Source organism: Pseudophryne corroboree, chromosome 2, assembly GCF_028390025.1.
Source record: "Pseudophryne corroboree isolate aPseCor3 chromosome 2, aPseCor3.hap2, whole genome shotgun sequence".
In the NCBI taxonomy this organism is placed as follows: Eukaryota; Metazoa; Chordata; class Amphibia; order Anura; family Myobatrachidae; genus Pseudophryne; species Pseudophryne corroboree.
In genome coordinates this window covers 77,075,817-77,098,965 of record NC_086445.1, presented here as the reverse complement: position 1 = coordinate 77,098,965, position 23,149 = coordinate 77,075,817, and the positions used below count along the sequence as shown (strand labels likewise).

The following is a 23,149-nucleotide window of genomic DNA, read 5'->3' as shown; positions in this document are numbered from 1 at the left end:
CGCGACAACAAATTTTGTGTAATGGTCTATGATTGTCAAGGCATACTGATATCCACTGCGACTAGCTTCCAATTTGACATGATCCAATGCCACCAGCTCCAACGGTTGGGAACTCACAATAGGATGAAGAGCAGCTCTCTGTTTTTTGTCGGGAATTTTCTTCAAGTTGCAGTATTGACATGAATGACACCATTTTTCCAGATCCTCACGTAGACCCACCCAGTAAAAACGGGCCCTTATAGTGTTTTCCGTTTTCTGAATCCCAAAATGTCCTGATTCATCATGATATTTTTTTAGGATGCAAGGCGCATGGGTTTTTGGGATTACCATTTGCAGGGTAGAGAGATGACTCTTCGGGTGGATGGATTGGCGCTGAAGAAGCCCCCCTTGAATTTGCAACTTTTCTCTCTGTCTCCAAAGTTTCACCAATTCCGGGTCAGCTTGCAGTCGCCGGTCTCTACTAAGTCCTTCTTCTGAATTAAGTAACTGTATTAGTTCTTGAATGATTGGACTCTTTTCTTGAACCACTTGCCAATGTCGGCCTTCCAAGTGCCGTTCCGATCTTCCTCTTTTTAGTTTATCTGTAGAGTCCCTAGGCATCACAATTAGTTGTTGTTGGCTATCCTTCCCGGGGAGAGGGGGTAGTTCGACTTCTTCCCAGATATCTTCTTCTTTATGTTCCATTTGCAATGGTAGTCGAGACAGAGCGTCGGCATTGTCGTGTTGCCTCCCTTTGCGATATTTAATGGAAAAGTTGAAATTTGCTAATCTGGAACACCACCTCTGTTCTAATGCTCCCAACCGTGCTGTCTGCAAGTGAGCGAGAGGGTTGTTATCCGAAAAAACTGTAAATTTAGAGGCTGCTAAATAATTTTTGAATTTTACGGTGACGGCCCATACAACGGCGAGAAGTTCCAACTTGAAAGCACTGTAATTACTATCGTTACGTTCAGTTTTAGTTAGTCCCCGACTGGCATAGGCAATCACTCTTTCCTGGCTTCCTTGAACCTGAGAAAGGACTGCCCCCAACCCCTGATAGCTGGCATCGGTATATAGGTGGAAGGGCTGCTCATAATTTGGGTAGGCCAGCAGTGGGGCACTTGTCAGGGCCGATTTCAATGCTTCGAACGATTGCTGCTGTGTTTCTGTCCAAGGAATTGGTCCTTTCGGGGCTAAACGTGTTTTTGAAACCCCACGAAGTAGGCCAAAAAGAGGGGAGCCGATCTTGGAGAAGTCCTGAATGAACCTACGATAATATCCTGCGAAACCTAGGAATGCTCGAACGTCTTTCAGGGTCTTGGGAATTGGCCATTCTTGTACTGCTCGAATCTTTTCCGGATCAGGGGAAATACCTTCGGGACTAACAATATGCCCGATGTACTGTACGGATGTCTTTAAAAGATGACATTTTGATGGTTTCACTTTTAATCCGTATTTCGCCAGTTGTTAGAAAACTTCATTAAGATGTCTTAGATGTTCCTCATATGAGCGAGAGAAGATGATGATGTCGTCCAGGTAGAGTAGGACCATATCAAAATTCTTATATCCTAAGCAGTGTTCCATAACCCGTTGAAAAGTTCCTGGTGCGTTACACAGGCCGAATGGCATCCTTACAAATTCGTACAGGCCCATAGGAGTAATGAAGGCGGTTTTTTCCCGATCCTCAGGGGCCACCGGTATCTGCCAATATCCGCTAGTGAGATCCAAGGTGGAGAAATATTTTGCCGAATTAAGTGCAGTTAATGTTTCCTCAATCCTGGGGTGAGGGTATGCATCTTTATGAGTAATATTATTTAACTTGCGATAATCCACACAAAACCGTAGGGAACCATCTTTTTTTCGTACTAGTACCATTGGGGCTGCCCACGGACTATAACTCTCTCTAATGACTCCTGACCTTTTCATATCTTCCAACATTTTCTTGACGGGCTGATACATTGCTGGGGCTAATGGCCGGTGTCGTTCCCTAATTGGTAGATTATTTCCGGTAGGAATTTGATGCTGGATAGTCTTTACACAGCCAAAGTCCTCAGGGTTTTGACTGAACGCCGCCTGATTCTCTTTAACTACCTCCAATATTCTGTTCCTGTGTTCTTCGGGAGTGTCCGGGGTGCCTATTTCTATATTCTCCCACCATGGCGAGTCATTCATATCTTGTACATCCCCCGCTGTCCGAGAACTCAACTGCGTACCTGAGCCGGGTACGGGATAGATGTTCTGAAAAGTCACATTAGTTAATGTAGCAACTACCTGGTTTCGGTAAAGGTAGATCGGATGATCAAACGGGTTGAGGAACCGAACGGGCAACTTCCCTTGTTTAACATACACTATGCTCTTAGCGACCAAGGCCTGTGAGGATGTTTTCCTGAAATCTGGTTCGACTAAGGCTTCATAATCTCGTCCGCGAGGGCCGATTTTGCTTTTACACCATAATACGGTCTCAGTGTTGGGTTCTAGTGTGACAGCATGGTGTTCGGCAACTCTTACTTTCCCCACATGTCCACTAGCACTGGTGAAGTTCTGTTGTGCTCGTAATGTTTTCATCACTCTTTCGAAACTCCTCTTGTCCTGCGCTGAGCAGACCTCCGCTTCTCTTCGCAGAGCATTTACTAACTCATTGGGGCAGTGTTGCAATACGTTCATTCCTAATATCACCAACGTAGATGAGAAGGGGGTACCCGCAGTGATGACACATCCTTGTTGACGTAGACATGTGTCACCTATTTGAATGTCACACTCCCAGTAGCCACGGCAGGGGATTTGCTGACCATCACTGGCCAATAAATTTAACCAATTCGGAGGTGGTGGGATGAGATCCTTTTCTTGCCAATGTTCACAAAACGTATTCCATTGTATCGTTGTTACTTGTGATCCGGTATCCAATAAAGCCGAAATCTCTATTCCGTTAATACATATCCCAAGACTGGGGCATTGTCCTACATACTTCATTCGGTTCATTTTTCTTCTTGGACCTAATTGTTGGAAGTCTCCCGAGGGTCAGTCCGCTGCCGCGGGATTTCCGAGTTTAAAGCCTCCGATCGGCACTGTCGTTCTATGTGTCCGCTTTGCTGACACCTGCGACAAATGGGCCGCCCCTGTTGATCGAATTGGTCTGTTGAGCGTCTCCCAAACCTAGTGGGAGATCTCCAATTATCTCCGAAGGACCTTTGCGCAGGTCTCCAATTTCTTTGTCGTTCTACTCTCCAATTTCCCGAGTTTTCTCGTGATTGATCTCTCCAGGCCTTAACTTCTCGAGCTAGTTCCGCAACTTGTTTACTTAGGGCGTCAACGGTATTACTTGTGGCTGGATGTTCATGTTGCACGGTAGAAGTCACGTGTGGGCGGGGTGAGCATTCACGTTTATCAGCACTGGTTCCTAAGATCTTTATGGCGGTCTCTTTAAAGTCCAAAAAAGTTTAGTCTGGTGCTTGATTCTGTAACAATTTAAGCTGGGACTTGGCGCTTTCCTCTCTTATTCCCTCAATAAACTGGTCGATCAGAGTTTTATCCACATCTCGGACTTCCTCGGAATCCATTTGTTGGATAGCTTTCAAAGCTTCTTGCAGACTCAGTGCAAAATCACGTACCGATTCCCCATGTTGTTGCGTCCTAGCATAAAACCGTGTCTTTAATTCAGAGAGGGTTTTAATCTCGAATATTCGTGCCAATCTCTCAAATACTTGTTCCACCGTTTTTTTCTCCCGGTCAGGCCATGAGATGACTTCTCTTAAAGCGGACCCCTTTAATTGTCCTTTTATTACTTCAACCTTTTGGCTTTCGGTGAGGGAGTACAGTTTAAACATTGAACTCAATTTTGCTTTAAAGTCTTTGAAATTTTCAATTCCTCTATTTTCCACTTCCCCAGAGTAACTAGGAAGCCAAGGTGCACCGAAATAATAAGGCATTGTTATTGGGGTCAAAACGTTCGCCCCTTCCTGGGCGCCGCCACTGCTTGAAGCTGGTGATTCTTTATCCATTGTGTCTGTGGGAACTGGCTTGCCAGAAGTCTCTGATCCTGTTCGTGACGCCAGAAAATGATTATATAACCCCCCAGTCCGCAGGTATGCTGGAAAATCTTAATCCCTTGCTGAGGGCACTCCACTATCTTGCTGTACCAGCACCCCGTGACAGAGAGGCAAGCGTTCTAGTTCCCTTTTGAAATGCAGACACCAACTGACATGTAATGCGTACAACACGATTTTATTTCTTCTGTAAATAATAACAGAATTACATCCCAAACAGTTGTTTACACCCAGCACAAGCACTACTACAGGATATAGAATAGAGCCAGGTAAACAAAAATAAATAAAAAAAAAAAACAATAAGTTATTGATGAGAGCAGGATAGTTAAGGCTCTTCTATATATCGGACTCAGATAACCAGCATTAGTGATACAGGTGGCAAATAAACAGGTAACTGGCGCACAATTGAAGCAGGCTGGTTATGGCTTCTAAATAACAGTCTCAGGTAACCAGCGTTAGCAATACAGGAAGCAGGTAACTGGCGCACAATTGAAGCAGGCTGGTTATGGCTTCTAAATAACAGTCTCAGGTAACCAGCGTTAGCAATGCAGGTGGCAGGTAAACAGGTAACTGGCGCACAATTGAAGCAGGCTGGTTATGGCTTCTAAATAATAGTCTCAGGTAACCAGCGTCAGCAATACAGATAGCAGGTAAGCAGGAACTTGTGCACGATTAAAGCAGGCTGGTTATGGCTATTAAACGACAGTCTCAGGTAACCAGTGTTAGCAATACAAGTAGCAGGTAAGCAGGTAACTTGTGCACAATTAAAGCAGGCTGGTTATGGCTACTAAACAACAGTCTCAGGTAACCAGCGTTAGCAATACAAGTAGCAGGTAAGCAGGAACTTGTGCACGATTAAAGCAGGCTGGTTATGGCTATTAAACGACAGTCTCAGGTAACCAGCGTTAGCAATACAAGTAGCAGGTAAGCAGGTAACTTGTGCACAATTAAAGCAGGCTGGTTATGGCTACTAAACAACAGTCTCAGGTAACCAGCGTCAGCAATACAGGTAGCAGGTAAGCAGCAACTTGTGCACGATTAAAGCAGGCTGGTTATGGCTATTAAACGACAGTCTCAGGTAACCAGCGTTGGCAATGCAGGTGGCAGGTAAACAGGTAACTGGCGCACAATTGAAGCAGGCTGGTTATGGCTTCTAAATAACAGTCTCAGGTAACCAGCGTTGGCAATACAGGTGGCAGGTAAGCAGGTAACTGTTGCACAATTGAAGCAGGCTGGTTATGGCTTCTAAATAATAGTCTCAGGTAACCAGCGTCAGCAATACAGGTAGTAGGTAAGCAGGAACTTGTGCACAATTAAAGCAGGCTGGTTATGGCTTGTTAACAACAGTCTCAGGTAACCAGCGTTCCTTAGTAGCGGATAAATGCATTAACATTAGCTTTCACACTGCTGGGCGGAGCTTGCATAAAAAGAACTATCAGTACCAGCATTCCTTAATAGCAGATAAATGCATTAACATTAGCTTTCACACTGCTGGGCGGAGCTTGCATAAAAAGAACTATCAGTACCAGCATTCCTTAATAGCAGATAAATGCATTAACATTAGCTTTCACACTGCTGGGCGGAGCTTGCATAAAAAGAACTATCAGTACCAGCATTCCTTAATAGCAGATAAATGCATTAACATTAGCTTTCACACTGCTGGGCGGAACTTGCAATAAAAGAACTATCAGTACCAGCATTCCTTAATAGCAGATAAATGCATTAACATTAGCTTTCACACTGCTGGGCGGAGCTTGCATAAAAAAGAACTATCAGTACCAGCATTCCTTAATAGCAGATAAATGCATTAACATTAGCTTTCACACTGCTGGGCGGAGCTTGCATAAAAAGAACTATCAGTACCAGCATTCCTTAATAGCAGATAAATGCATTAACATTAACTTTCACACTGCTGGGCGGAGCTTGCATAAATTAACTATCAGTACCAGCATTCCTTAATAGCAGATAAATGCATTAACATTAGCTTTCACACTGCTGGGTGGAGCTTGCATAAAAAGAACTATCAGTACCAGCATTCCTTAATAGCAGATAAATGCATTAACATTAGCTTTCACACTGCTGGGCGGAGCTTGCATAAAAAGAACTATCAGTACCAGCATTCCTTAATAGCAGATAAATGCATTAACATTAGCTTTCACACTGCTGGGCGGAGCTTGCATAAAAAGAACTATCAGTACCAGCATTCCTTAATAGCAGATAAATGCATTAACATTAGCTTTCACACTGCTGGGCGGAGCTTGCATAAAAAGAACTATCAGTACCAGCATTCCTTAATAGCAGATAAATGCATTAACATTAGCTTTCACACTGCTGGGCGGAGCTTGCATAAAAAGAACTATCAGTATACCCCTCTCACTAACAGAAGGGGTGCCTACTCTGTATTAAATAATGTGTCCCCCAATGCAGAGTTCCCGCAGCGGAAGGGGATAAATAACAGGACCCTGGGGATCTTAGGGATGTCTACCCCCCTTTACAAATACTATGTCCCCTCTTTGCAGAGTTCAAGCAGCGGAAGGGCTAATTAGTTCGGGCACTAACAAACGGGAGAATACCCCCTTTTTAGAACTAACCCCATATGGCAGAGTCTTGCAGCGGAAGGATTTAACAGGTTTCTCACCCCCTGCTACGGCGCTTGTGCCACCTCCGACCTGGTCTTCGTCTTCGGCGCCACCCGGGATGCAGAGCACCGCACCGGGGATGCATCCTTGTCCTGGGCTCCGCGATCCGGGCACCTCTTTCTGGCAGCTTGTGATATCCTCTGCTCTCCGGTGGGGTCCTCTCGTCTTTTTCACGCAGGCTCCGGTCTTCTCTCCAGGGGTCCTCGCTGGGGTCCTCTCTTTGAAGTTGTCCTGCGCACTGCCTCCTCTTCCGTCTTTGATGTTCCGCGGCACCATCCCCTGGGTCCGGTCACCTGGCGCTTGTAACGGCTCCCGTCCTCCCGCGCGGCTCCTGACGTGGCACTCCTCGACGGCTTCTCTCCAGGGCAGCAGCTCGGTCCAGGTCTCTTCTACTCCACCCACGGTCTCTCTGTTCACTGGATGTTGTCGTCGGTCGTCTCCCGCCCTAGAGTCCTTTTCCCCTGCAACTTCAGGGGTCCAATAGGCACGGGGCCCCCATTCCCTGGCTTATTGTTACTGAGGCCGGGGGGGACAATTTCAGAGAGCTGAAGGCGCCAAACTCTGGGCTCTTCTGCCCTGCAACTGCAGGGAATCCAATCGTTGCTGGCTTCATTTCCCGAGGCTGGCTGTTGCTGAGGAAGGAAATATGTGTGGGAGGTTTGAGATGCCCATTTGTTTTCCTTGGTGTCAAGAGTTGGCAGGCATCAATCACACAACCCTTGTTAATTTATGGGCCGTTTGCGTCCCTAAAGTGTGAAAAGGCTCTATTACCTGAGAAGAAAAAGAAAGGGGGAGAAAAAAAAAAAAAACTCCCTACAGATATAGGGTATTACACCTAATTCATGTTTCTATGGAATTGCGCTGCTGCAAGGAAGCGGCTGTTCAATTCAATATAGTTAAAATTCAATTGCAGCAGGAGGCGTCTGTAGCAGGATGCCTCCTGCATGTATTTGCAAGGTCCGAGTGCTGCATCTGAGGACGTAGCCTCAGGTCAGTATCGCAACCATTGGGACCGGCCGAGATTTGCAATGTTTTTAGGCACCAATCAGCAGTTGGATCCAGACACCCGGGTCCACTAAGTCTGCTCCTGATGACCCTGGACCCATCACGCCTTCAAAATGATGGCCACACGCCCCCCCATTTTAAAGAATGCTGCTTATGCCCATAGGTCACGTACGCCTGCCTGCCCGCCCACCTAGTCCTGCTCCCTGTTCCTCACTGCCTGTCCTGTCTTGACCAGGGGCAGTCTGGGTGGGCGCCCTCCTCTCCATGTCGCAATAGTATCTGGCATTGTGCCAGAGACTACTGCGCATGTGCAGGTCTCTGGAAACATGGTTCCCGCCATGTTCCGGAGACTAGTCACTACTGTGCATGCACAGCGGCCATTTTGACAGTGATGTTTTTACCGCGGCTGCTGCTACGGCGTGGGACTCTGGAAACAGAAGTAATAAAACATGAGTGCAGTGTGTGTGGCGTGTCAGCCCCCCTACCCAGGGGCTTGTGTGTGTGGCACCCCACTGTGGACCCTCATTTAATGACTAAATTAGGTGCCTCTATAACCCCTTAATGACAGCTGCTGACAATAAAGGAGCAGGTGCTTCGGGGGTTAACAGGCCCCTCAGAGTGGTGACATTAGAAAACCAGAGGAATATAGTGGGCACTAGGACCTATGTCAGGTCTGTATCTGTGTCTGTTCCAGGAGGGGGCACTAGTGGGTCAGTGGTGGTGCGGTGGAGGAAACGAGGAGGCTGCAGTAAGTTCCTGTGCATGTGTGCAATGATGTTTATTTAGCACATAGAGGTTTAAACAGCAACTGGAGCAAATGGCAATACAGGTGACTTTTAGCAAGGAAGCTGTCAGAGGTATAATAACAGTCACAGGTAATGGGCTGGTCTGGAGACCAATGTGGTTACCAAACAGCAATGATCGGCCTGGAAGCCGATGGTGAATATTGATGGCCGACTTGGAAGCCGATGGTAACAGGATCAATATGCAGTAGGTAAGTAATGCAACCGATGGCAGTATTTACAGGCAATAAGTAACTCCGGTAATTGGTATGGAAACCGACTGCAATAGATTCACACAGTCAGTAGATATACACAAGTCCACAGAGCCAAGCAAGGCTATAGCAGGAGACAGTTGGTAATATACAAGCTGGTTGTTTTAAGTGCTGGATGCAATAGCACAGTGCTAAATGCAGATTAACAACACACAGGTGAGAACGGTGAGTCAGCACCTGGAGATAGTCTCTTACTGATGTAGAAGTGGAAACAGACTGTGGAAGGAGTTGTAGCAGAGCTGGATGGCTGGTGCCTGTAGTTCCACAGAGACACTGGAGCTAGGAAATCACTGGAGACAGGAGACTGAAGCCAGGAGCCGCTGTGCACTGGTTGTGATGCTTTGTTCAAGGCGATGAGACTGAGCCGATGTTCTGGATTTATACCCCCTGGTCAGTAGGCATTGGATGCTTGAATCATGTGTGCAGACACAGCGCAGGATTGAGTGTTGCAGGTCAGCTGACCGCAAGTGTCATGGCAGCTCCCATGCTGTACAGATGGCGGGCACACAGCGGGGTACACGCTGGATGGACTTCAGGGGTACACAGTGACAATGGGCACTGCGCTTTGCGGACAGGGCATTCATGCAGCAGCAAACTGGGGCCGTGACCTCCGGAGGCCTGCACACCAGCGTGCTGGTAAGTGAGATACCACTGAACGCTGATTCCTGACAACCTAGTAGTGTGAGGACCGCAGCCAGGGTGAGTGCAAAGCCTTGAACACGTTTGATTGGCTGCCACTGGGCGGGAAGACTAGAGAGGTGGAGTTACCTCCTGAGGTGATTGCTGAGGAGCTGCCTGAGGAGATGGGGGATGGTGTGAGGGGAGAGACTGCACTGTTACAGGAAGTTGCTGACAGTGGAGACAAGTGTGCCAAATGGTCAGGTGCCGCAAGTCCCAGAGCACCTCAACATAAACTATGTAACGCACAGCTATTCAGACAGACAGAAGGCAAGGCCAGCCTGACAGAACTATTTGTAGTCAGCGTGCCTTAGTTACAGACTGATCCTGTTATACCCTCCAACTGTACCTTTTTAATAGGTACATTACCTTTTTTTATGGTCTGTACCGATTTGTGGCTCTCCAAACTTCCATTGAAAGTATAGGAAAAGGGACGTGGTCACTCCCCCTTTACCTGAGGCCACGCCCCTTTTCTAATTTGTACCGCTTTTTATGTGTAAAATGTTGGAGGGTATGTCCTGTGTCATATAAAAAGGGCTGCTAAGCCACTTCTAATTTATGTACTGAGCAGCTAAAGAGAAACCGTGAGAGAGAGAGAGGGCGGGATGTATTAACATACATAGACGTCCACCGCAGCTATGCTGATCGCATATGTACTAACATATGCGATTAACATCGCAATGCGGTGACAGAGCCCCCCCATGATACCTGTCAGATGGTGTGCGGGGGGTCTCTGTGGGGTCCGTCACCTCCCTGCCCCGGGAGGTGACATGGACAGGCAGTCCCCGGGCTCCTCCCCCCTGCAACCGGAAGCAGAAATGGCTCATACCCTCCAACATTTTACACTGAAAAATCGGTACAAATCCGAAAAGGGGGTGTGGCCGCGGGTAAAGGGGGTGTGGCCACGCCCCTTTTCCTATACTTTCAATGGAAGTTTGGAGAGCCAAAAATCGGTACAGACCATGAAAAAAAGGTACTGTACCTATTAAAAAGGTACAGTTGGAGGGTGTGATGGCTGTGCTGAGGGGGAGAAGGAGCTGGGGGATCGGTGCCTGCTGGCTGGACACAGGAGGGGGGGGGGGGAGGGGGTCGGCAAGTGCGACGCTAGTCGGCTGGTGCGAAAGAAGCCCATAGGCTTCTGTAGGGTATCGCCATCAAAAAATGGTGATACCCTTGGCGGTGAAAACCCGGCGGCCGGGTCTTAGTACATATGAAAATACGGTAAAATCCCACAAAACGGGAGCTTTACCGCCTTTTCCGTTTAGTACATCCCGCCCAGAGTAACTGCATCTGAACCCTAAGAATGGGGAGTTAATCCAGTATAATTCTCCCTGCCCACACAGCCCCCCAGGGAACTGGGTCAGCTCAGTCAAGGGTAGTTCACCCCTTGCCCCTCACATCAGTGTGAAGCACAGTATGGACATCAAGTGATAAAAAGCAGTGTGTTGCACCTTGCTAACTTACAAAGTTAAACCTACAGCGGTGAGCAGTCATTGTTCCAAACAAAGAAACAAATAGCCACCGTCCTAACGTGTGGTATTTATTTGGTCCTTCTACCTGAAGCCTGTAGGTGAGATCTGGAAGAAGTCAACATCAGCACGGACACTTCACTACCACCTACTTACCTTACCTTGGTAGTATCACATTGCACCGCACACATTATAGAAACACCAATGGTCTTGACATACACTTGACACTGTGTCTGCATTAAAAACTCCCGCCACTAAGGGAGGAAGAGGGAAATCTACTGTAAAGGTCCATATACACAGCACGATGTGTCACTGAACGACACATTGTGCCCAGCGGGCAAGTACATACACACTTGGCGGTGCCGGCTGCAGAGGCGGTATCGTTAACGACAGCCTCAGATCTTCTTGCATGTTCAAAAGATATGGGGCTGTCGTTAGCGACCCACAGGTGCGTGCATCGCCATCGATATCCGGCATACTGTACACACGCAACGATGTACACAAAGTGTTGTTACAAATGATCGGGAACACCCACATCGTAGCTCTAATCGTTCCGTGTGTACCCACCTTAAGTCTGTAACTGAGCTTCACATCTACTGAGTCACAGGCAGGGGCCAGTGTATTTTTATTTATTTAAATGATCTGTGGGCCAATGTGTGCTATTACTACGGGGGGGGGGGGGGGGGGGGGGTGGATGTGTGGAATTACTGTGGGGGCCAATGTGTGGAATTACTATAGGGGGCAATATATGGAATTGTTGGGAAGGCCAGTGTTCTTTCCACATGGGGACCAATGTATGTGTGTTTTTTCCCCTGGGGGGTCAATGTGTGTTTTTTTTCCTGTGAGGTAATGATGGTGTGTCTTGCCAATTTTAGAAACTTGTTCGATCTGCCGTGAATTGAAAAAGGTTGAAAATCACTGCTCTAGATAGTGGAGAGTAGTTTGTAGACTATCCCTTTTTTTCAGGCCAACACTAGTAGAAAGGGACAGTGTGGATTGTGTGCAGCAGATTTGGTGTGCATGGTACAATAGAAGAAAGTGTCCGCGGTCAAGGAACGTGGTAACCGGGAGCCCTGTGAACTGGGGACACTGCGTGGCATCATCATGTGAACTTGGGACACTGTGTGGCATAATGTGAACTGTTCACACAACAATGTGGCATAATATGAATGGGGGGCACTACATTTTGGCATAATATGAACAGGGGATAACATGTAGCATAATTCTCACCAATCAGAGAATATAAGCAGGTATATATATGCCATGTGTGCTCTTTTTTTACACATTCAAAGTGTATTTTCTCTATAAGCAATGAAGCCTCTGATCTGCTTAAACAAAGAATACTGTGTTCAGGTGATCATGCTCATTGAGGAATTATATTCTGGAGGCCATTAGCCAGTTTATTGTTGCCAGAACACTTGCTAAATTTAAGGAGATTGGATCTATATGATGATAAACCAAGATCTGGATCACACTTTGCTACCAATTAACTTAAACAATTGTCATGTGACATCTCCATATTTGCTCTCCTAATGGTCGGCAAAGGCAAATTGGATCTTTAAGAGTGTCAACAGGGACGGATTGGGATGGAAAACCAGCCCGGGAAATTTTATGGATGTGACCCTAATGGGGGTGCGGTCTGTTGAGGGGGGTGGGATCCCTTCTCATAGGGCCCGATTGTACGCAATTGCGGCCTTCCTTGCGTCTTCTGCTGCAGTTGTGTCTGAGACCAGGGGCGGATTGGTAACTAAAAGTGGCCCTGTAAAATTTTGTAGACATGGCCCGACATGGGCAGCACAAGGGTCATAACATACCGTGTAGCCATGGCAGCATCACTGGATGGCAGATTTGCAGTACTGCAGAGATGGAATAGCAGAATAAATGGGGACAATGCAGTGTTCTGAGTGCGGTGTGCTGCCTGTCATGTGGGGGGTGGGGCCACATGACAACACACAAAACAGGGCCACAAACATGTTGGTGAGCCCTATGGCCAATCCACCCCTGAGTGTCAACACAAATGGTGTGTCTAAGACTTAAAAAGATTGGTCTCAAAGGATGGAGGGCCGTATCAAAGGAGGCCTCAACTGGCCTTGAACAATGGCAGAAAGTTATTTTAATTGCTAAGTCACTTCTGCCTTTACAACATGTATGATGATTTCCATGCAAAGAATTTGGTCCTGAGTATCATAACATAACTGTGAAGTGTCCATTAAAAGTCATCGTCTGGGGACGCTTGTCAGCCACTGGTGTTGGATGTCCTTAAATTGTGGTACGAATAATGAACGTGGTGAACGATATCACAACACTGGAGACATGAATGCTTCGCTCTGCAAAATAAATGTTTCCGGATTTTGTTTTTCAAGATGACAATGGACCATGCCATGGAGCAAACATTGTAAAGAAATGTAATTGATTTGCGTGTAACATCAGGTTGCTGAATTGGCCTGGAGAGTCCCTTGATCTTAACCTAATCAAAAATTTGTGGCACAAGGTTGGGTACAAGGGTTTCAGTATGATTTCCCGATTGACAGGATGCCAGCGGTCAGTATACCGACAGCGGAATCCCATCCATCAGAATCCCGACAGCTCCCTGTAAACTACCCTAATTTTCCCTTGCCCCCTACCCTGGTCCCTAACCCCCTGTGGTGGGTGCCTAAACCTAACCCTCCCCAGTGGTGCCTAATCCTCCTGGGTGGTGCCTAACCCAAACCCTCCCACCGTGATGCCTAACGATAACCTCCCCTTCTTTGTGCCTAACCCTCCCTACCCGGTCCCTAACCTTCCAGGCCCTGCACCCTTACCCCCCTTCTCCTGCCTAAACCCCCCCCCCCCCCCTCCTCTGCGGCAGGACGCCAGCGCTGTCAGGACGATCGGGATGCCGGCTGTCAGTATTGTGAAGCCGGTATTCTGTGCGGCGTTGGTGTCTAGACGCCGGAATTGCGGCGTCCTTCGGGACCCGTTGGGAAGATAACTGCTTCCCGGTACAAGATCTCAAAGAAGCAATCCACAACAAAGACAAGCTACTTTAAGAGCTCTTATTGTGTGGGTTTGTGATGAATGTAAGTGGTGAAGGAGAAAGTTCTGGGAAAGTATTAGGAGAAAGATATAAAAAGATTGCTAAGTAATTGCTAATAAGTTGTCTTGTTTCTTGTTCTGCATTTGTCTATTTCAGGTGTGTTTTTCATATAGTCTTTTTTCATGTTTTATTCAAGTCCTGTGGTATTTTTTTTATTTGTGTGTGTGAGTGCAGTGTGATTGTGTGTTTGTGGAACTCTATGGGAGCGTGTAGTATTTAGGGTGAAATTACATGGGTGTGGAAGAGGGGTTTGTCAGGTAATATGGGAGATGTAATCATGTACATGTCATGGGTTCGATTCCCACCATGGCACTAACTGTGTGGAGTTTGTATATTCTCCCCGTGCTTGCGTGGGTTTCCTCCGGGTTCTCCGGTTTCCTCCCACAATCCAAAAATATACTGGTAGGTTAATTGGCTCCCAACAAAATTAACCCTGGTGTGAATGTGTGTGCGTGTACATGTGGTAGGGAATACAGATTGTAAGCTCCACTGGGGCAGGGACTGAGGTGAATGGCCAAATATTCTCTGTAAAGCGCTGCGGAATATGTGTGCGCTATATAAATAACTGGTAATATAAATAAATGTACATGTCCTGTGTCTGGGTGAGGGTGTAGTGCATAGGGTGACATTACATGGGGGTAGCAGGGCAGTCTATGGCACATAAAGGGTCATGAGGGGGATCTGAGGCATGTAAGAGGCATGATGGGGCTCTGAGGCATATAAAGGGGCATGCCGGGGTTTTAAGGCATATAACAGGGCATGGTGGGGCTTTGAGGCTTATAAAGAGACATAAGGGACTCTGAGGCATATAAAGGGAAATAAGGGGGCTCTGAGGCATATGAGGGGGCTCTGATGCATATAAAGGGCAAGAGAGGGCTTAGGCATATAAGGGGCATGAGGGGTTTCTGAGACATATAAGAGTCATGAGGTGACTGTGAGACATTTAAGGGGCATGAGAGGGCTTTGACAAATATAAGGAGCATGAGGGGACTCTGAGGCATGTAAGGTACATGAGGGGGTTCTGAGACATATAAGGGGCATGAGGGCGCTTTGACAAATAAAAGGAGCACAAGGGGGCTCTGAGGCATGTATGGGGCATGAGGGGGCTGTGAGACATATAAGGGGCATGAGGGTGCTCTGAGGCATATAAAATGTGGTTTTGCTAACACCCCTGGCCATGCTCTCTGTCCAGACATCTGAAAAGAAAAAGTTGTACTCTGGTGTACTCAGTTAACATGTTACACTCTTTAGAGTCATTTCGAAAGTGTCCAAAGACGTAATACAGTGAAGGGAAAGCACCCACTCTGTGGAATACTCTCACTTGCACAACAGGAATGTCTTCTTTATTTGCAATCTTCAGGTGTCCCTTCACCTCTTCAGGCCACTTATCAAACCCTGAACCACACACAAAATGTCTATAAGCTATTATACTTATGTCCTCCTTCTACACAGTTGTTAGACCCCAGTCTAACATTGTAGTGTGACAGGATCATATACTCATATAGTCTGGATCAGTATGCAATGTATAGCATGTATCCTCATGTATCATAATACTGTTATACTATAGGCTGTATGTCTGCGTGTATGGACCTCTCTTATCTCTGTCTACTTGTCAGTACCCAGTATCATTGTATTACAGTTTTGTTCTGAAATGTAAAGCAAAACAGAATATGCAGATGCTATATAAGTAACTGTTAAAAAGAATTATATACGTATATGTGCAGTGGAGGATGTCCACTTACAATATAGTGTATAGTTTTTGTCAACATTTCTTGTTGTTGCTTTTATTATTATTGTGTATTTTGTAGTTTATTAATTATATATACATTTTTCTAACCAGAGATGCAGCAACGTTCCTGGAGAATGGCAGGGACAGAATAGGACGCGTTTATAAGAAAGCCATCTACAAACAATTCACTGATGGCCAGTACACTAAGGAGGTCGGTAAACCCGCCTGGCTGGGGTTTCTCGGCCCAATCATTAAGGCAGAGGTAGAAGATACAATCATTGTGCATTTGAAGAATATGGCTTCCAGACCGTATACTGTACACCCACATGGGGTCTTCTACAAAAAGGATTCAGAAGGTAAATATGTTTTTTGTTTGTCTTTCTCTACTGCACAAAAATTGACAATCAATATTCATCACTCAAAAAATCCCCCCCCGATTCAGTGGCAGCTCAGGGGCAACAAACAGCGAAGGCTGTCTTCAAGTACTGTATGTTTTACCCTCCATGTAAGCACTGAGCTATACATTATAATTACATTTGATCTGAAATATTTTTAGTTATTGCTACAGTTGTGTCATCTTACATCTGTGCTCTGTTACAAATAATGCGTGAGTGCGGTGTGACTCCGATTGGAGGAACCAGGAATAAAAGCGATGTGGAGTTGGATATGAGCACACTTTACCTTGAAAAAGGGCCTAGGAAGGCTTGAAACGCGTTGGTGGTGCACAGGGAATTACCGCTGTTGGATCCAGAGGGGCTATATATCGGAACCCAGTAAATTGCTTCCTGGGAGGCTATCTGGAGGTTTTGGTTCACACTTGTTGAGGAATGGATCAGTTCTCTATACTTTCCGGTAAATATCTCATCTTGGTCTGATACTGGTGATTTCACCTGTGCAATGTGTGCTTTATGATTTTTGGCCTGGGGACCATTTTATGGAATTTTTATGTGTGACATGGAATTTCTGTGTCTGGATTTTTTTATCTGTCTGAAAAATAAAAAAACGTATTGCATGAGATCTCCACATCATCTATTTTTCACTATGATGCCGTGAATAACAACGGGAAGGAAAAGGGGATCCATATGAGAAGCACCTAAAATTGGAACTACATGCGAAAGAAACAAGTTTATGACAAAAACGTATACAATATATTGAATTTATTCACTGCATGTTTTTTTAATCTTATTTAAGATTACTAGCTGTATACCCGTGCTTCGCGACGGGATGAGGATGGTAAATTAGAATTATAGTTCGTTAATTGACGTTGGTTGGAGATCTAGTATATAGGCATATCTTGCTTCCCTGACCCACTTTGTGTAGTGGCCGGACCCCTTTTTGGACCCTGCTATTCCCACTATACAACTCTCTCTGTGGCTTCTTGTTGTCTCCATTCCCCTCCTCACATCATGTCAGTGCCCCTGTGAAATTATCTATTTATTTACAGTTTCTTATATAGCGCAGCACATTATGCATTTCCGGATATACTCTGTGCTGCTGGGGGGCCCTGCTACTTCCACTACAGTTGTGCTCATAAGTTTACATACCCTAGCAGAATTTGTGATTTTCTGGCCATTTATCAGAGAATATGAATGATAAATCACAAACTTTTCTTTCACTCATTGTTAGTGGTTGGGTGAAGGCATTTATTGTCAAACAACTGTGTTTACTCTTTTTAAATCATAATGACAACAGAAAGTACCCAAATTACCCTGATCAAAAGTTTACATACCCTGGAGATTTTGGCCTGATAACATGCACACAAGTTGACACAAATGGGTTTGAATGGCTACTAAAGGTAACCATCCTCACCTGTGATCTGTTTGCTTGTAATCAGTGTGTGTGTATAAAAGGTCAGTGAGTTTCTGGACTCCTGAAAGACCCTTGCATCTTTCATGCAGTGCTGCACTGACGTGTCAGGATTCTGAGTCATGGGGAAAGCAAAAGAATTGTCAAAGGATCTGCAGGAAAAGGTAATTGAACTGTATAAAACAGGAAAGGGATATAAAAAGATATCCAAGCAATTGAGAATGCCAATCAGCAGTGTTCAAACTTTAATTAAGAGTGGAAAATGAGGGATTCTGTGGAAACCAAATCACGGTCAGGTAGACCAACAAAAATTTCAGCCACAACTGCCAGGAAAATTGTTCGGGATGCAAAGAAAAATCCACCAATAACTTCAGCTGAAATACAGGACTCTCTAAAAATAAGTGGTGTAACTGTTTCAAGAAGCACAATAAGGAGTCATTTGAAGAAAAATGGGCTGCATGGTCGAGTCGCCAGAAGAAAGCCATTACTACGCAAATGCCACAAAACATCCCGCTTACAGTACTCCAAACAGCACAGAGACAAGCCTCAAAATTTCTTGAACAAAGTCATTTGGAGTGATGAGACCAAAATTGAACTTTTTGGCCACAACCATAAACGTTACATTTGGAGAGGAGTCAACAAGGCCTATGATGAAAGGTACACCATTCCTACTGTGAAACACGGAAGTGGATCGCTGATGTTTTGAGGATGTGTGAGCTACAAAGGCACTGGAAACTTGGTCAAAATTGATGGCAAGATGAATGCAGCATGTTATCAGAAAATACTGCAGGAAAATTTGCACTCATCAGCTCGGAAACTGCGCATGGGACGTACTTGGACGTTCCAACATGACAATGATCCAAAACACAAGGCCAAGTCAACCTATCATTGGCTACAGCAGAATAAAGTGAAGGTTCTGGAGTGGCCATCTCAGTCTCCTGACCTCTGAGCCACTCTGGGGAGATCTCAAGCGTGCAGTTATTCAAGACAGCCCAATAATTTACAGGAACTGGAGGCTTTTTGCCAAGAAGAATGGGCAGCTTTACCATCTGAGAAAATAAAGAGCCTCATCCACAACTACCACAAAAGACTTCAAGCTGTCATTGATGTTAAAGGGGGCAATACACGGTATTAAGAACTGGGGTATGTAAACTTTTGATCAGGGTCATTTGGGTAGTTTCTGTTGTCATTATGATTTAAAAAGAGTAAACACAGTTGTTTGACAATAAATGGCTTCACCCAACCACTAACCATGAGTGAAAGAAAAGTTTGTGAGTTATCATTCATATTCTCTGACAAATGGCCAGAAAATCACAAATTCTGCTAGGGTATGTAAACTTATGAGCACAACTGTATATAACTCTCACTGTGTGGGTTCGTGCTACCTCCATTTCCCTCCTCACATCATGTCACTGCCCCTGTCACATGCAGCCCTTTCCTGCCTGACATATCATGCATGTCCTAAAATACTCTGTGCTGCTGGGGACCCTGGTCCTCCCACTATATGACTCTCAGCATGTTGCTTCCTGCTACCTCCATTCCCCTCATGTCACATCATGTCACCGCCACTGTCACATGAAGCCCTGTCATCACTGACTTATCATGCATGTCCTGATATAGTCTGTGCTGCTGGACCACCCCTAGGGGTGCTTGGGGTGTGTTACCCCCACAGTGTTTGGTCCCAGATTGTCAGTCATATGTGTACCAAGTTTGGTGTAAATTGCACCAGGCATTCCAGAGTTAGGCGGTTTCCTGAAATACTCTGTGCTGCTGTCTCACCGCTAGGCGTGCTAGGTGTGTCTTACCCCCACAGTGTTTGTTCCCAGATTGTAAGTCATATGTGTACCATAATTTGGTGTAAATTGCTCCAGCCATTCCAGAGTTATGCTGTCGACTGAAATACTTTGTGCTGCTGCCACATCCCTAGGGGTGCTAGTGGTGTCTTACCCCTATAGTGTTTGTTCCCAGATTGTAAATCATATGTGTACCAAGTTTGGTGTAAATTGCGCAAGGCATTCCAGAGTTATTCTGTCTGCAGAAATACTCTGTGCTGCTGCCTCACCCCTAGGGGTGCCAGGAGTGTGGTACCCGCACAATGTTTGTTCACAGATTGTAAGTCATATGTGTACCAAGTTTGGTGTAAATTGCTGCAGGCATTCTGGAGTTATGCTGGAACATACATATACACATACATACATACATACATACATACATACATACATACATACATACATACATACATACATACACACACATCCATTTTTGGCATTTTCCGTGGATCGGCAGTGACATTTGTAAAACCTGTTCTTAGCAAGCACCTGGGACATAATGAGAAGCTACCTGCCAAGTTTCAATATTGTAGGCCTTGTGGTTTAAGAGATTTTGTGATGAGTCAATCTCCTTTTTTGCCTTTTATATATATAGATTTGCATTTCGAAAATATATGTGATTTATAGAAGGGAGCACCCGGTATGATTGGTACGAAATTTCTTTTGATATGCTACAGTGTTTTCATGGAATACACTGTAACGTGGCATTTTGGATGCAGATAGAGCCGCTATTACACACAGTATATAGGCATGCTGCATATAATTTTAATCAGCAGAAGCTGCTTGTGCGTCTAAGATACATTTTTGCGGAAAAAAGACGCACTGCGCTACCGAGTCCCGCCACGGCATGGCGTGACTTCAAGCGGTATATAGCACGATTCCAGCAAGGACGTATGAGGACACATCTGTATGAAGTGACATTATGGGGGGAATTGTTTTTCCCTGCCGCTACCACTACATATTGCCCGACAGAGCAGCTCCGTTCAGGCGCAAATAGCCTCCTGAGGTGGCGAGCTGAAATGTGCGAAAAGTCAGCTGTGTGGGCACCCAAACAGCACTTTTCATGGTGCATTGAAAACAATGGGAGTACTGTGTATAATGCGGGGTACTGTTGGGGCTCAGTATACTGAAAGTACTTTTTGGCATAGTTGCCTACATTTAATGTCTCCTCTCCAGGAGAAGCCACTTCGGGAAGCAGGGCCTAAATGTTACGTCTCTAGTTCCTGCCCCCAAATTGTTGCTATTTGTGGGTCCATGGGAGGGGTGTGGCTAAATGACACAATTTAACATAATTTAACCCTGCCCCCTGCATTCCGCACCACAATTTCCTGTATGATCTCCTCATCCTGCTCACTTCACTAGGAAGCGGATGGTTTGCGGGGGATCCACTGGTGTGGGTGACTACCTGAAAAATCGTAAGTCTCCCATAATTTCCGAGCGAGTAGGCAAGTATGCTTTTTGTGCCTGATTCAGAAATGTATGCATATACATTTGCAGCTGAGAAATTGTACGTAGCGGTTGTGAGAAAATATTAAAGTGTCACAGCTGCCTGAATTTGCAGTGAAACGCAGACTGGCGACTTTGTAAATCCCAGCGCCTGCGAAAAAAGACACCGCATCCGATCCAGATCAGTCCATTATCAAAGTTTTGAGTATCCCTGTGGTTGCGCAGGATGTAAAACACTGGAGACATTGCACCTGCGTGATGTTAAAATACTATGGGAGCACTGTGTGTACTGTTGAGCACAAGGGTATTATGAAGGCACTGTGTATACTGCATGTTACTAAGACACTATGGGGCACTGTGTCTACTGTGGTGTACTATGGAAGAACTGTGTAGTCTGTACTTTGGGGTACTATGGAGGAACTGTGCGGTGTGTACTATGGGTACTATGGAGGAACTGTGGGGTGTGTACTACGGAGTACTATGTAGGAATTGTGTTGTATGTACTACAGAGTATTATGGAAGAACTGTGTGGTGTGTACTATGGAGTACTATGGAGGAACTGTGTAGTGTGCACTACTGGTACTATGGAGGAACTGTGTCGTGTGTACTATGTGGTACTATGGAGAAACTGTGTGGTGTGTACTATGGAGGAACTGTGTGGTGTGTACTACAGGATACTATGGAGGAACTGTGTGGTGTGTACTATGGAGGAACTGGGTGGTGTGTACAACAGGATACTATGGAGGAACTGTGTGGTGTGTACTACGGGATACTATGGAGGAACTGTGTGGTGTGTACTATGGGGTACTATGGAGGAACTGTGTGGTGTGTACAACGGGGTACTATGGTGGAACTGTGTGGTGTGTACTATGGGGTATTATGGAGGAACTGTGTGGTGTGTACTATGGGGTACTATGGAGGAACTGTGTGGTGTGTACTATGGAGGAACTGTGTGGTGTGTACTACAGGATACTAGGGAGGAACTGTGGTGTGTACTACGGGATACTATGGAGGAACTGGGTGGTGTGTACTATGGGGTACTATGGAGGAACTGGGTGGTGTGTACAACAGGATACTATGGAGGAACTGTGTGGTGTGTACTACGGGATACTATGGAGGAACTGTGTGGTGTGTACTACAGGATACTATGGAGGAACTGTGTGGTGTGTACTATGGAGGAACTGGGTGGTGTGTACAACAGGATACTATGGAGGAACTGTGTGGTGTGTACTACGGGATACTATGGAGGAACTGTGTGGTGTGTACTATGGGGTACTATGGAGGAACTGTGTGGTGTGTACAACGGGGTACTATGGTGGAACTGTGTGGTGTGTACTATGGGGTATTATGGAGGAACTGTGTGGTGTGTACTATGGGGTACTATGGAGGAACTGTGTGGTGTGTACTATGGAGGAACTGTGTGGTGTGTACTACAGGATACTATGGAGGAACTGTGGTGTGTACTACGGGATACTATGGAGGAACTGGGTGGTGTGTACTATGGGGTACTATGGAGGAACTGGGTGGTGTGTACAACAGGATACTATGGAGGAACTGTGTGGTGTGTACTACGGGATACTATGGAGGAACTGTGTGGTGTGTACTATGGGGTACTATGGAGGAACTGTGTGGTGTGTACAACGGGGTACTATGGTGGAACTGTGTGGTGTGTACTATGGGGTACTATGGAGGAACTGTGTGGTGTGTACTATGGGGTACTATGGAGGAACTGTGTGGTGTGTACTACGGGGTACTATGGAGGAACTGTGTGGTGTGTACTATGGGGTACTATGGAGGAACTGCGTGGTGTGTACTATGGGGTACTATGGAGGAACTGTGTGGTGTGTACTATGGGGTACTATGGAGGAACTGTGTGATATGTACTACGGGGTACTATGGAGGAACTTTGTGGTGTGATCTATGGGGTACTATGGAGGAACTGTGTGGTGTGTACTATGGAGGAACTATGTGGTGTGTACTATGGGGTACAATGGAGGAACTGTGTGTACTATTATTATTATTATTATTATCCTTTATTTATATGGTGCCACAAGGGTTCCGCAGCGACAATTACAGACTACATATGCACATTATCAAAACAGGAAAACATTGACTTACAGTTGAAGACAATATAGGACAAGTACAGGGTAACTAAGCATAACTACACCTGTAAACAACATAGAGATAAGTTTCAAGGTAGCCAAGAAACTGCAGGATTAGGGCAGTTGAGGATTATTAAAGTAAGAAAAGGATAAGCACATGAGGGAAGAGGGCCCTACTCGTGAGAGCTTACATTCTAAAGGGGAGTACTATGGGGTACTATGGAGGAACTGTGTGTACTACGGGCTACTATGGAGGAACTGTGTGGTGTGTACTATGGGGTACTATGGAAGAAC

The 23,149-nt window shown here is 45.7% G+C and overlaps 1 protein-coding gene across 3 annotated transcripts in view; it reads left to right on the top strand.

The window, feature by feature from the left end:
* The window catches only part of LOC134999678 (ferroxidase HEPHL1-like), a 164,967-nt gene that overhangs the window by 21,042 nt on the left and 120,776 nt on the right, over nucleotides 1-23,149 (top strand). For 2 of the 3 annotated variants that reach the window (XM_063951443.1, XM_063951441.1), the window contains exon 2: nucleotides 15,784-16,028. In XM_063951443.1, coding sequence (XP_063807513.1) covers nucleotides 15,784-16,028 — 245 coding nt within the window. Of the gene's footprint in view, nucleotides 1-8,570; nucleotides 8,661-15,783; nucleotides 16,029-23,149 lie in introns of those variants that run through there. The other variant, XM_063951442.1, reaches the window with a different exon arrangement.